Source organism: Musca autumnalis, unplaced genomic scaffold (genome assembly GCF_047663935.1).
Source record: "Musca autumnalis isolate F117 unplaced genomic scaffold, ASM4766393v1 scaffold_2, whole genome shotgun sequence".
Classification (NCBI taxonomy): Eukaryota; Metazoa; Arthropoda; class Insecta; order Diptera; family Muscidae; genus Musca; species Musca autumnalis.
Window position 1 is genome coordinate 154699527 of NW_027411755.1, and position 14889 is coordinate 154714415.

Here is a 14889-nt window from a genome sequence, read left to right on the forward strand (position 1 = left end):
AAATGGAAGGTGCTTACACCTGGGAAGTTTTTGCAGATTCTGAAACTACAATGCTCATAGGTAAGAAATATCAAGAAACAAAAAAATCGCCGGAGGGATTTTCAAATAAATCGCGATTTAAGTTCACATTTTTAGGGGTTCTTTAGGTTCTCACGATTTTGCTTGGAAACCGCGAGTCCTATGTGAAACTGTTGTAGCTGTGAAAATTCTCCACAAGATTAACCTTTATGATATTTTCGTAGGTTTGACCGTTTTTGAGATATAGAAGTTCAAATTGAGACAATGCACTGACTGTATCACCTCCTTATAAAATCCTAGCAACAATCAACAGCTGCGTCATCTTGACGCAAAATTACTCTTGTTTATCGTGGCGGATGATGTTCTCCAGCTGCGATAGATGGAGGATGTACTTCGAGGACCGTATTCACAAGATAGTTCATTATGGCACCAGCGACTGCATCTGTGTGAGTGCTATCAAAACCAATGTGATAGACTTGCTGATCTAAGGGGAGACCTATCTATACGGTGATTGTGATGATCCTTACGCTAACACCGTGGCAAGTACTGCAACGAGAGCAGGTCATTGTGTTGCCGTACTGGAAGAATCTCCGGTTCCTAATGCAGACGTTTGACGTGGAAAGATACCCTGTTGCAGTTCTCAGTGTTTAAATACTAACCCATCTCGTTGCACTTATGTTCACGGACCACACAAAGCGCATCTTACCAAAGTGCTGACGGCTAGGGACTTCTATGAGACGCTGTCTACTTTTAACCCCCGGGATCTTGGGATAGTTAGTTGTCGGAACTCTGCTACCATCGACCAAGACATTCAACTCTTTGCTTATGTCATCTCCCTAGTCCATACGGTGAACAGAGTGGTCGTTGACTTAGTAGCGGAAATTTGTATTTTTTGGTGGTAAGATCGAGCAAATAGGAGTTCAGCCGTTCACAAATGACATCAGGGAATGTACCGGACGTCAAGATCCGCATACGTAACGATGTCAATGCAATATTGAGGAAAGGTAGAGGTCAAATAGTTTCGCAGATATCACCCCACCTTGGTGAACTTTCTATTTCACTCTACGGGACAAATGTTTCTTTTTCCTGAATTCCACATATGATTTGGGTCCAAACTTGGCTGGAAAGCTTCAAACTTGGGTGGAGTGTAGTCTGTTTGATGTCCCCAAGTATCAAAGGCGACACCAATACTGTCCTATTACACCGCTTGTCCTCGACCTGTATGTATAGACTTGTATGTATAGAGATGGCATGCAGTTCTGTTGTAGTGCTATGCTGCTAACGGAACCCATGCTGATGATCGGCAGCTTAATAACTATTTCCGATGCTGGGGAAGTGTAAAGCCTCAAGGGTCTTTGCTACGGGCGACAAAAGCGTAATCGACCTGTACGATTCACCTTGGCTGGCATCCTTGCCCTTGGCTTCAGTAGCGGGACGACCTTGCCAATTTTCCAGACTGTGGCTGGCTAGCGAAAGGTTTAGATCTTTCTCCCTGCTCGTCAAGCTGTTTTAGCATTATCATGGAGATACCATCAGTGTTCCTGATGGCATTTGTAAAATCATACATTGTAAATTGTGGTGGTTCCTCCTCGACAAGAAGAGATCTAGTGCAACGCAGAACTCCTCTCGTCACCCTATCAATCCCGGGATGCTTGACAGTTTGTTGATTAAAAGAACGCGCAATCACCTTTTCGTATCAGTCAGCGTGACGTTGTCAAATGTGGCTATCCTTTGCTCCTTCTTTTCAGGGTTCGAGAGTGACTTAACCGTTGCCCATAATTCACTAATTGCGGATCCAATGTTGCATCGCTTCAGATGATCTAGGCACTTGTTCCGCTAGTGCTCACCGGCCATCCTAATAATTTCCTAACTCTGGGGTCACTAGGATTGGCAGGACGAAGCTCAGCACGCTCATAGACTAGTCCTGCCGCCTCTGCTGAGAAATTTGGTCTCACTTCGGGGGTTCTACCAACGAGCGGTTGCAGCTGGCATGATGTCCCGGAATATATTTTCTGCTATCAGAACAGCACATGGATTGGGCAGTTCTCTGAAGTGGCAATTGATGAACTCTCCGAAAATAGGCCAATTAGCTTTACTAGGATTGATAAAAGTACGGCGTTCAGAAGTGATGAAGTCGTGCGATCTGCTAAGGGAGACGATTATATGGAGATTGTCTGACCCAAGAGAAAAGACGGGTTGCCAGCTGACTTCGGAACAGGTGACAGGATGGTTATGTTTGGCACACTCATCTAATTCTGTAAGGTGCGTCATCATTCAGTGTTATACCTCTCTGGTCATTACCTAGGACCGAATGCCACATCTCATCATGGACATTAAAGTCCCCTAAGACCAGTCTATCATGACCTTGCAATATCGGGCTAATGTTGGGCCTATAACCAGAAGTACAGCTATTAATCAGCGGGATGCACTCGTTAAGCAAAACTATTTTGACAGGTTCACTACTGACTGCTACCCCCATACATTCCGTGTACGGGTCAAGCAAGATAGGTCTGTATTGAACAGACTGGTGCAACAATACTTAAGGTGAGAACCTTCTTCAGTACATTGTATCCATCACAACGCTGTTAGCTGCAGTTGTTGTTGTGATTGTTTCCTGCACCGCCACGTCCGTAGTATTCTTCCGCCTCATAAAGTCCACTATGATATCGATCTTACCTTTTACTTCGTCACGCTGCGTATAAAAGAATCCGCAGAAAATGATACAAATACAAACATATGTAAACTGAGTTGGCAGCTGCTGACCAGAACACTGATGTAGTTTTTTTTCGGGTCAATCCGGTGTCGAAGAACCTGGTATCTGGGCCTAGTATATCCAGAAATGTTCAAATATGATGTTCTAAACCATTGCATTATTCTGTCCTAAATACGCTTAGTAGAGAGCCACCATGGTAATCACGTCCGCCATGCACTCAGAAGGTCTGCAATACAATCCATGACCAGAACATCAACATTTTCGGCGGTGGCAAATCTCCTCAGTGGCATACATTTCCTGGCCTACATTTCCATCAAAAACATCTCTACAAGTGGCGTCGTAAGACATGTGGTTCAAATTCGGCGATACAAATTAGGTCTCATATCATTGAGCCAATATGAATCGGCGTACGCTCATTGATATGAGAGAAGTCTACATTGTCCCTTCGTCAAGCCGAAAATTACTAATGATTGTGACCAGAGGAGGGCCCGTCCAAATATGTCTTTGGGTAGGTCGATAATCTTATGGGACGTATAAATAACTTTTGAAAACAAAGAGATTTATATATTTTCTCCTTTTAGGTAGCTAAAACCCCCAGTTCTTGTATATTCCAACGAATACTAAATATATTTCCTTTCCTACATTTTCAGACCTACACCGGTTCCATGTTGGTTGCCATTAATCCCTATCAGGTCCTGCCCATATATACGAACAAAGAAATCAACGAATATCGTGGAAAGAAAATCAACGAATTACCACCACACATTTTTGCCATCAGTGATAATGCCTTCCAAGAGATGCGACGAGAGAAGGCAAATCAATGTATTGTGATAAGCGGTGAATCCGGTGCTGGCAAAACAGAGAGTACAAAATTGATACTGCAATATTTGGCAGCCATCAGCGGGAAACACTCATGGATTGAACAACAAATAATTGAAGCTAATCCCATTATGGAAGCATTCGGTAATGCCAAAACAGTACGCAATGATAATTCTTCAAGATTTGGTAAATACATTGAAATTCGTTTCACGGAGGCGGGTGTTATACAGGGTGCAAAAATTGAACAATATCTGTTGGAAAAATCACGCATTGTCTCACAGAATCATGAAGAGCGGAATTATCACATTTTCTACTCGATGTTGGCTGGCCTCAGTCAGGAAGAACGCAAACGTTTACATTTACAAGAACAATCACCGGCTAAATATCATTATTTAGCACAGGGAGGATGTTTTAAATTGCCGGGGAAAAGTGATGCCAAAGATTTTGCTGATATACGTTCGGCCATGAATGTGCTATCATTTAGTCCTGAGGAACAGTGGCAAATTTTCAATTTATTGGCGGCTGTTTTGCATTTGGGCAATTTGGGTTTCAAAGCCACTGAGGTACGGAACATGGAGGCGGCAGAAGTTAATGATCCAACCAATGCTGCCAGAGTTTCTTCGCTGCTGGGTGTTACCACAGAGGCCCTGTGTGAAACACTAACACAAAAGACCATGATCATACATGGTGAACATGTGGTTACGAGTTTGTCTAAAGATTCTGCTTTGGAGGGACGTGATGCCTTCGTCAAAGCCTTATATGGCAATATATTTGTTCATATTATTAAGCGCATCAATGACACCATCGATAAGAATCCTGTGAAAAATATTAACACCATTGGTGTTTTGGATATATTTGGCTTTGAAAATTTCGAAGACAACAGTTTCGAACAGCTGTGCATTAATTATGCCAATGAAAATCTACAGCAATTCTTTGTGAAACATATATTTAAGGTGAGTAGCTATAATTTTTTATTGTTATTATATTATGATGTATTATTGAACCATTTATCGTGGTGCTGGTATAATAAGAACGATCCGCCAGGTAATATTCTTAGCGGGCCAATTCCCAAATGTGTGCTATTGGCCAATTTGAGGATCTATGATCTGTTTCTCAAGGACGACTAAAACTGAATTAGTTCGAGTTACAAATTTCAGCCATTTAGGTGGGATATGGAGGCCACAATCTTCAAAATACAGAATGTGAAATGTTTTGTACCCCCAACCAAGACTAAATACAAAATTTGAGTCATTTCGGTGTGATATTGAGGCTAAAACCTTCAAAATACATAAAATCGAGAGATATCGTTCTATGGGGCTATATCAATACGTAGACCGATATAGCCCATTTTCAATACCAAATATCCTATGAGTAAGAAACATGTATGCCAAATTATAAAGCTCTATCTTAAAAATTGTGAGCTGTATCTTGATTTCAACAGACGGACGGACGGGCAGACAGCCGGACGAAAATGCCTATCTATAACAACCAAATTTAATATTACCCCCATACTATGGAGGAGGGTATAAAAACGAAGTAGTTACCTGAACGAATCGTTATAAAGGAACTGGCCTTAATAGTACGTTTATACATATATAACCGGATTTAACAAACACCACTTGGGGATCCTTGTGGCACCACTTGAGGATCCTAGTGGTCACATTATACCAAGTCCGGTTAAAACATGTAGATAAACTCCCAAAAATACCGAAAATCGGGAGGTGCCGTTATATGGGGGCTAGACCAAAACATGAATCTATATTGTAATATTTTGTTGAAGTAGTTTCGTGACCACTGGGAATCCGAACTCTTAAATAACAGGTAGTTCGTTCAAAAATGCACCTAAAATCCTGAAAATATCTGAAATCGGGAGGTACCGTTATATGGGTACCAAAATGTGGGCCGATATTTCCCATCATCGAACTTGACCTCTGGTGCAAAAATATAGAGTTCAAGCTCAATGATTGCTACCAATAGACCGACTAGGAATTAGGCTGCTTTGATGGTTTGTAGCCACAAATCTATTGGAATTAGTTGAGTAAGTTTGGCAGGAAAGTTGAAAATGTGCAGCGTGTCGTGGGGTTCTGTGCTACTTGCTGGGCAGATATTTTGCACGGTGTCATCTATCCTTGGTCTATAGGAATTAAAACGGCTGCACCAGTCCGAATGTAGTTAAACCAAAATTACCCTGGTTTATCGTGGCAACAGATGTTATTCCTTTGCTGTGATAGATGAGAGATGTACTCCGAGGACTGCATTTGGACGATAGTTGTTTATATAATCTGCGTTTATATCGTTGGGTCTCTCTCCCTAAATCATAAAAACCATTCCTGACATGCCTGGGTGGGGGAATTCTATCCACTATACGCTGATTAGAATGATTCCCACAGTAACACCTGAGCATTCTGTTGCCTTACTACAAGAATCTTCACCTACTTTTGCAGATGGTCCACTGATAATATGAGGGAGACAGTTTGTTGCAGATATTAGAACGGAGTTCTTTCTGACAGGTTTGAAAATTGTTGCATTCAACACTGACTACGTATAGCATACAACAGACCAGATGATCGCGTTATACGTGGTCAAAAAGGATTCTTGATGATCTTGTTCCTACTCCATCGCATGCCATAGACAGCTGTTGCATGCGCGGACGAGGTGAAGATACTGTCGAATGTTATATCTTGGGGTAGTTAGTCGTTGCAATTCTGTTATCATCTAGCAGGACATTAACCTCAGTGCTCATCTCCTCAGTCCATGTGCTGAACAGAGTGGCCGTGGACATAGTGGCGGATATTTGCATATTTCTCGCACGGAAAAAGGTGGTAAGATCGAGCAGATAGGGGTTCAGCCGTTCAAAAATGACATCAGGGAAGGTACCCGACTCCAAGACCGTACAATCCTCCCCATACGTATCGGTGTCACTGTTAGAGGGGTCAAATACAGGAAAGTTATAGATTAAAAATTTCAGAAGATATCACTCCACCTTGGAGAACTTCCCATTTCACACTACGGGGCTTAGACTTCTTGTCCCTAAAAACCATGTATGACTGGCATCCACACTTATGTATAATTCATTATCAAATGTCTCAAACTTGGTCGGAGGGTTGTCTGCAAGGTGTCTTCAAACAACGTGGAGTGTTTGACAGTATCAAAGGTTTGTGATAAGTCAAACGCTACCATCACTGTTCTATCACACGGCTGGGTCTGGTTAAGCCCTTGACTACTATGTGTGGAGATGGCGTGCAGCGCTGTTGTCATGCTGTGCTGCTTACGGAATCCATGTTGATGATCGACAACTGGATAGCTGTTTTTTTTTTTGGACTCTGGAGAGGACAAAAGTCTCAAGGGTATTTGCTACGGGCGACAAAAGCGAAATCGGCGTATACGATTCACCTTTGCTGGCATCCTTCAGTAGCGGGTCCACCCTGCCCTTTTTGTAGGCTTCGGGAACGATGTGTGTGGCTAACGGCAGGTTGAGAACTGTTTCAGCATTACCATGGAGATTCCATAATGATTTAGCGTTGGTGATGACATTCGTAACATCATCTATTGTAAATTGTGGTGGTTCATCCACGACAGGAAGAGATCTAATGCGACGTAGTACACTTCTTTTCGCCCTGTCACTCCAGAGATGCGCGACAAACTGACTATTGAAATAACTTGCGCACCTCTTCGAATCAGTCAGCGTACCGTCGCCAAAGGTGACTGAAGTCCTATCTTCCTTTTTTCAGGGTTCGAGAGTGACTTAACCGTTACCCAAAATCCTCTAAGACCAGTCGGTCATGACCTTCTAAAAGCGGGCTATTGTTAGGCCTATGACACCTATTAATCGTGGGGAATTTGGTCTCAATTTGGGTAGTCGATCACCAGGTATACACCAACTGTGATGAAGTCCCGGAACGTCCTCTGAAGAGGTGAATGGTGAACTCTCTGAAACTAGGCAAATTAGCTTTCCCATCAATAATGAATGTGCGGCGTGTATAGGCCGAAATCAGGTCGTCTGCTGATATAGACTATTATAGGGAGATAATCTGACCCAAGACTCGATGGTGAAAGCGTAGACCTACCAATCTCGTCAGTCAGTTATACCCATCTAGTCATTACTTAAGACCGAATGTCACTACTCGTGATTAACAGTAAAATGCACTAAGACAAGTCGATTATGAAGACCATGTTGGGCCTACAACCTGGAATGTAGCTATTATTCGACGGGATTTATATGTTAAGCAACTCTTCTTCATCACAGTACATTCTATGTAATGCTCATCAGAGCCAGTCTAAGGGGAAATAGGTGATAGAACAGACTGGTGCAGCCGTCCCGCTCCTTTACTTCTGGTGAGATCCTTCCTCAGTATGGTGTAACCATCACATCGCAGTATGCTGCAGTTGTTGTTAAGATTGGATTCCTGTACCGCGCCGACCTTTGATATTCTTCCAACTCCTAAATTGCAACTATGAGACATTTTGAGGAATTGAAACAACAACGACCGGTGTTAAGTGGCTGCTTGGAAACTGCGGAGAGTCTCGTATTTTGATGACAACGACGAAGATGCAACATAGTATCTGTCGTTGTGTCTCCTACGTGGACAATTCCATAGATGTACCCACCCACTCCCGATAAAAATTGTATCCCACCACCAAAAAAAAAAAAAAAAAAAAAAAAAAAAAAAAAAAACTGTAGCAGTCGCTGCCCTGAAGGTTGATGTAAGGAGGTTCCTGGTCAATACGTTGTGGAAGAACCAGCCAGTGGACTGTAGCAGTCGCTGCCCTGAAGGTTGATGTAAGGAGGTTCCTGGTCAATACGTTGTGGAAGAACCAGCCAGTGGACCGATATAGATTATCTCCGAACTTGATATAAGTTAGACAATGTATAGACGGACATGGCTAAGTCGACTCCAAATTGTTTAAACCTGGGTACAGATTTTCATTTTTGAATGACAGCTTTGTTCAAATAATCGGTTACATCACGCAAAGAAAAGATATTGTAGGAGTAATCATATTCTAAAAACTAAATAGGGTATTTTAAAAATGTTCCTGTTAGGGCAACAATATATTTTGTGTCTTTATGATCCCTGTCACAAAATATATGATTGACACAACAATATATATTTCCAGATTTTTAAAAAATGCTATTTTGTTCATAGAATATGGTTGCTCCTACATTTTTGTCATTCATCATGCAGCCACAAAACATTTTGTAGTTGTTGGTCGGTTGGGCAGTTATCGATAATTGCAAAAATCGACAGTCAGAACTGGCAATGTGTACTGAACTTGAGACAGATTTGGTCGTGACAAAGTCTATATTAAACTAATTTCTCTTTATTGTTTCTCTTGCAGATGGAACAATCGGAATATCAACAGGAAAATATCAGTTGGCAACATATCGAATTTCAGGATAACCAAGAAGTCTTGGATCTGATTGGCATGAAAGCCATTAACATTATGTCTCTAATCGATGAAGAATCGAAATTTCCCAAAGGTACCGATTTGACGCTGCTCGAAAAGCTACACACTCAACATGGTAATCGTTCGATTTATGTTAAGTCCAAGTCACGGTCAAATACCCTATTCGGTATTCGGCACTATGCCGGTGTGGTTATGTATAATCCCCAAGGATTTTTGGAAAAGAATCGGGATTCCTTTAGTTTAGATTTGAATACAATGATTGCCAAATCGAAGAATAAATTCCTAAAACAAATATTCCCGGTGACGGTGCCGTTCGATACGATCAAGAAGCAGGTGACACTGTCTGTGAAATTCCGTAATTCATTGGAGTTGTTGATGCGTACCCTGTCGGCGGCTCATCCCTTCTTTATACGCTGTATCAAACCCAATGAAAATAAACAACCTAATGTAAGTTTTGAAAATGTTTTTTTTTTCTATGGAGTTTTGAAGTAATGACTTTATTGTGCACTTTCAGCAATTCGATCGCGAGTTATGTGTTCGTCAGCTGCGTTATTCTGGCATGATGGAAACTGCCCGCATTAGACGTGCTGGCTATCCCATACGTCACACATACAAGGAATTTGTACAACGCTATCGTGTCTTGATGCGTGGCTTGGGTCGCATGGACAAGGTCAATTATCGTCAAGTCACCGAAGACATATGCCACAATGAATTGTCCCTGAAGTCGGATCACCAATTTGGTTTGACCAAAGTATTTCTCAAAGATTGTGATGATGCCATACTAGAGGAAGAGAGATCTCGTGCCATACTCAAGGCCATTGTTACTATACAGCGAGCAGTGCGTCGTCTAATATTCAAGCGTTATTTGGAGAGACATCGTAATGCGGCAATTGTAATCCAAAGAAATTGGAGAGCCTGTAAGCCGCGCAGAGACTTTTTGTTAATGCAAAAAGGTTTCCATCGCTTGGCTGCCAAGGTGCAATCACGACAATTATCCTATGATTTTGCTCAGCTAAGAAGGCGGGTAACATTACTGCAGGCACGTTGTAGAGGTTATTTGGCACGCAAGGAATTTAGAACAAAATATGCAGCACGTTTGTTGAGAATAAGGGAATTGCGTGCACTTAGAAAGACAGAAGAGGAACAATATCGTCGTGAAGGTGAACGCCGTTGGAAACAGCATGCAGAGGACAATTATCAGAAACGTTTACGAGGCATAGATCCATTACAGAAGAGACCAGCTCCTACGCCGCCTCTAACACCTATTGCACCAGTAGCAGTACAAACAAATGGCCACAGCCAACCCCAAGAAGACTTTAACAACAACAATTACATTGATGATGAATCTTCGAAGAAAATTGTCGATGATGTCTTTGGTTTCCTTAATGAAGCCGATGTAAGTGGACCCGTGGGACCTAATGTTAAAGAGAAATCACAAATGTTCGAGAAAGTGTTAAGTAAACCTCGTATTATACCCACAAAACTTTTATCGCGTCCCGTAAATTATTATGAATCAACAATGCCTACACCTCCACCCCGAAAATATACAAATCAAACACGTCTGTAAATAAAACAACAACAAATGTAGCTAGTATACTCTAACCCTTGTTGCCTTCTTTAGAAGATATGCAAATTGCAAATTTTATTTTTTATAAACCAATAATAAATTGATGCGTATTTTTTGCTAAGCCTTGACGATCGATTGGTGGATGGATGGGTGGTGGTGTTAAAAATTCATTTCATTTGTGCCAATACTTAACGCTTTTCCACACAACCCTTGCCAACCATCTCCCCAACCAATTGCACCAGTAGTTTGTAGTTCATTAATGTATTTTTTAATATAGAGATAAGTTTTGTACCTCCCATTCTCCCCCAACTTCCCTGTACCGGATTATTTGTTTGTTTAATTAATTGTACAAATATTTATTTAAAATTGATATTTTTTTAATTCCTTTGTTTGTTGTTATTCTTGTCAACAATGAATGAAACCACCTCAAAGTATTTTGCGACAAAGAAATGATGTATATTATTAATTGTAAATAAAATTCTAATTTATTTATGTCCATGACATGCAAATTGTAATATGTGCTTCTGTTTATTCTTGGCATTGGATTTTGTCTTTAAATGCTTGGTGGTCATGGTGGTGGTGGACGTTTTTTTCTGTATACTGTAATTGGTTTTGTTATTTAGCAATAATTAAGTATTAAAATTCGTGTGATTATCTTTTATCTGAACATCCTTATGACATTAAACAAAGATTTCTGAAGAAAAACAAACCCATCACCAAAAACCACTTGGGATTTTGTTATACATTCATACATATGGCTACCAGTAAGTCCCCGAGCGAGGTTTGTGACAGCTCTACAAAAAGTATACCTTATTTAGAAAGTGTACAATAATTAGGCAGATTATGGATTCGAGGAATTGAAAATTGGTTCTTTTTGGTACTACGAACATCTGAAAATAGGTCCGTTTCAGTTGGTTACAAAATAAAAATGGAACCAAATTTAATACAATTCCTTATTTTTCGTATCTTGAAAAAAATCTTTGTCTTTTCGTTCCCACAAACGATCACACGAATGTGATTCATACGAAATTTTATAACACTATGCAACACTAAAAATGCAAACAACTTCTAGTATGAATTTTTTGAAAGTACATATTTACCCCCTGTTTTTGTAAATTATTTTTGTTCGTTTGTCTATATTCGTAATAATTTAGGCATCTATAGCTCAGACCCCAGAAGACATACATACCTAATTTTTCGTATACCCGTTCCATATACAGCTAAGAATTCCTCATTTAAAAATCAGCGCTCTACATTTGCGCTAAAGCGAATAAACCGATCTACAAAATTTGACAACTCGTGTGAAAAGAAAAAAAAAATTTACAAAAACAGGGGGTTAGACTACAAAAAACCTAGTAGGGTTTTGTCCTGTTAGATCCAGTTCGGATTTTATGGGTTCATCTAAACCGGCCTAAATCTACACATTTTTGCATTTATCAGGCCTTTATCTCAGAAACGAATAGGAATTTGTCCTTGCTGTCTTTAGCAATATTATAGCCCTAAACTAGTAGATCTTATCATTTGAAAAAAAAAACACATAAAAAAACTAAGAAAAATTAACGGTTTTAGAGATACGGTGCGAAATTTATATTTTGAAATTTGAGGCAATAAATGTAGTTTTTCGAGTTCATTATTTCTCCAAATATTTTATTCTAGTCCTTATCTACAAATTGGCTTCAGAGGTCAGAAGAAGATTCTCATTGGTTTCAGAGATATAGCCCGAATTTCTTTAAAAACTCAATATTTAACCATGTTTAGATGGGGCCATAAAATCCGAGCTGGATCTGACACAACAAAACCCAACTAGGGTTTCTTGTCGTTTGGGTCTGTACTTTCAAAAAATCCTCAGTTCGAATTGTTTGCACAAGACCACCTTAAAAATGTTGCACAGTGTAATTCGAGTTCAAGTCGTTCACTTACTACCATTAAGTAGTCTCTCTTCGGCCCCATCGAAACATGGTTTTATATTGAATTTTTAAAAAAATTCGGGGCTATATTTGTTAGACCAATGGGAACTACCCCTGACCTCTTAAAGTCGATATTTTGCATTTATTGCCTCAAATTTTATAATAATAATTTGTATATACATCGCGCCATATCTCTAAAACTGTCAAATTTCGTTATTTTTTGAAGGAACAAGCAAAAAAGTATCAGTCGGCTTTGCCGACAGAGATATACCCTCAGCCTGTGTGGATTGATTTTTTTCCCAAAAAAAAAAAAAAAAAAAACGTATGTATTTAGCGGGGTTTTTAAAATTTTGGACATATACACCGACAAAAATATGGATAGGATTAAAGCCCCACAATTTGCGGGGATATCGATAGATAGGGCTTTTTTATCACACTAGCCTACAAAAAACATAATATCACTGTAAACAGGGCCACTAGGAAATCCTTCGATAAAATGAGAAATCGCGCGTACCATTTTAGCGAATATTTTCAAACTTCTGTGGGGGAGGTATCGGAAGGAGTGGACCTATAAGCACCACCTTCAATTTCATCTAATATTCGAAGAAATATTATAATATCCAAAGTGTGGACGAACGCAGTATCCGGTTCGAGCCCTCCAGCCCCTACATATGGTGCTATTGGGGTTTTTTACAACTTTCGGGCTGTTTTCTCAAGAAGTATGGACTTTCCCCTGAAAAAACGTTTACTGCCGTAATTGTTGCAGCGAATGCAAGTTGCTTCAACAAAAATCAAAGTGATTCGAGAACAGGCCTTAAAGGGAACTTATCCGAAATTTTGTGTGGGAGATACCCGAAGGAGTGGAGAAATATAGTCCATATTCTAACCTGATCTATATCTTATAGATATATTACGATGTAAAGGTATGGACCAAATCGAACTTTTGTGGACAGGTACCTGAAGAAGTGGATCGATATGGCTTATCTTCGAACTTTAACTAAGTTTGCACAAAATGTTACGGGGACCAAATTTTGGACCGAATCGTCAAATCCGTTCCTTGCGCTCCAACCACTTCACACGGTGTCATAGGGCTTTTTTACCTTTCAGGCTATTTTCTCAGGAAGTATGGACTTGCTCCTGATGAAACTTATGCCGTTATATGGAGGGCAGTGAATACAAGTTGATACAACAAAAATCAAAGCTATTCGTGAACAAGTCCTAAACTGAACTTTTCCAAAATTTTGTGTGGGAGGTACCCAAAGGAGTGGACCGATTGACTCCATGCTGGAACCTCATTTATGTCTGGCAAAAATTTCACGATGTGCAAAGTATGGACCAAATCTGTTACTTCCTTCTAGAGTTATCGTGCGCACAAATTTTCCAAACATTTCCGAACTTTTGTGGGGGAGGTACCGGAAGGAATGGACCGATATAACCCATCTTCGAACTTAAACTAAGTTTGGACAAAATATTACGAAGGCCAAATTTTGGACCGAATCGGATGATCCGTTCGAGAGTTATCGTGCGCTCCAGCCAGCCAGACAGGCAGACGGACGGACATGGCTAAATCAACTCCAAATTGTCTGAAACACATTTCGCCCAAACATACTTGGGGTCTAAATCCATTATTTCGATGAGGCACATTTTGCCCGTATGAAAGTGTATATACCCACGTTAGCATAAATGCTGAGGGTATACAAATATCTACAATGTAATATGCAACACTTCTTATACCCTGAGCCTTAGGCTAAAGAGGGTGTGTACACTTTGATACCACCAAACATGTGCTTCATCGAAATAATGATTCTATACCCGAAGTATTTTTGGACGAAATCTGTTTCAGACAATTTGGAGTTGATTTAGCCATGTCCGTCCGTTCTTCCGTCTGTCTGGCTTGCTGGTGCGCTCGATAACTCCAGAACGAATGAATCGATTCGTTCTAAAATTTGGCATTCGAAATATTTTGTCCAAACTTAGTTTAAGTTCGAAGATGTGAACGATAACTCTCGAAGCAAGCAATCGATTTGGTCCAAACTGTGCACATAGCACCGATATAGATAAGGCCCGACTATGGACTATATCGGTTCACTCCCACACAAGATTCGGAAACAGAGACATTTAAGAGTTCCTCTCGGATCCTTTTGAAATTTGTTCTTGTCGTCCCCTACACGACGCACAATGGTTCAGAATCGTTTTTCCTGGTCAAAACTCAGTGACTTTTGAACAGATAAAGATATTTTAATTTTTCGCAAGATATGACATTCACTTTTCCGACACATTATAATAATAATTGTTCCACAAACATCCCATACGGAACAAGGGAGACGGATGCCACCGTGGTGCAATGGTATGCACACCCGCCTTGCACGCTGAAGGTCGTGGGTTCGATTCAGCGGCCAGTCAACATCAACATTTTCAACGGTGGCAGAATACCCCTCAGTAATGTTGGCGATATTTCC

At 40.4% G+C, this 14889-nt stretch overlaps 1 protein-coding gene across 1 annotated transcript in view; it reads left to right on the forward strand.

Moving 5' to 3' along the window:
- The window catches only part of LOC141394769 (myosin-VIIa-like), a 75136-nt gene that overhangs the window by 23687 nt on the left and 36560 nt on the right, over positions 1-14889 (forward strand). The window contains 3 exon segments of the mRNA XM_073969645.1: positions 3382-4503; positions 8888-9403; positions 9471-10352. Coding sequence (XP_073825746.1) covers positions 3382-4503; positions 8888-9403; positions 9471-10352 — 2520 coding nt within the window.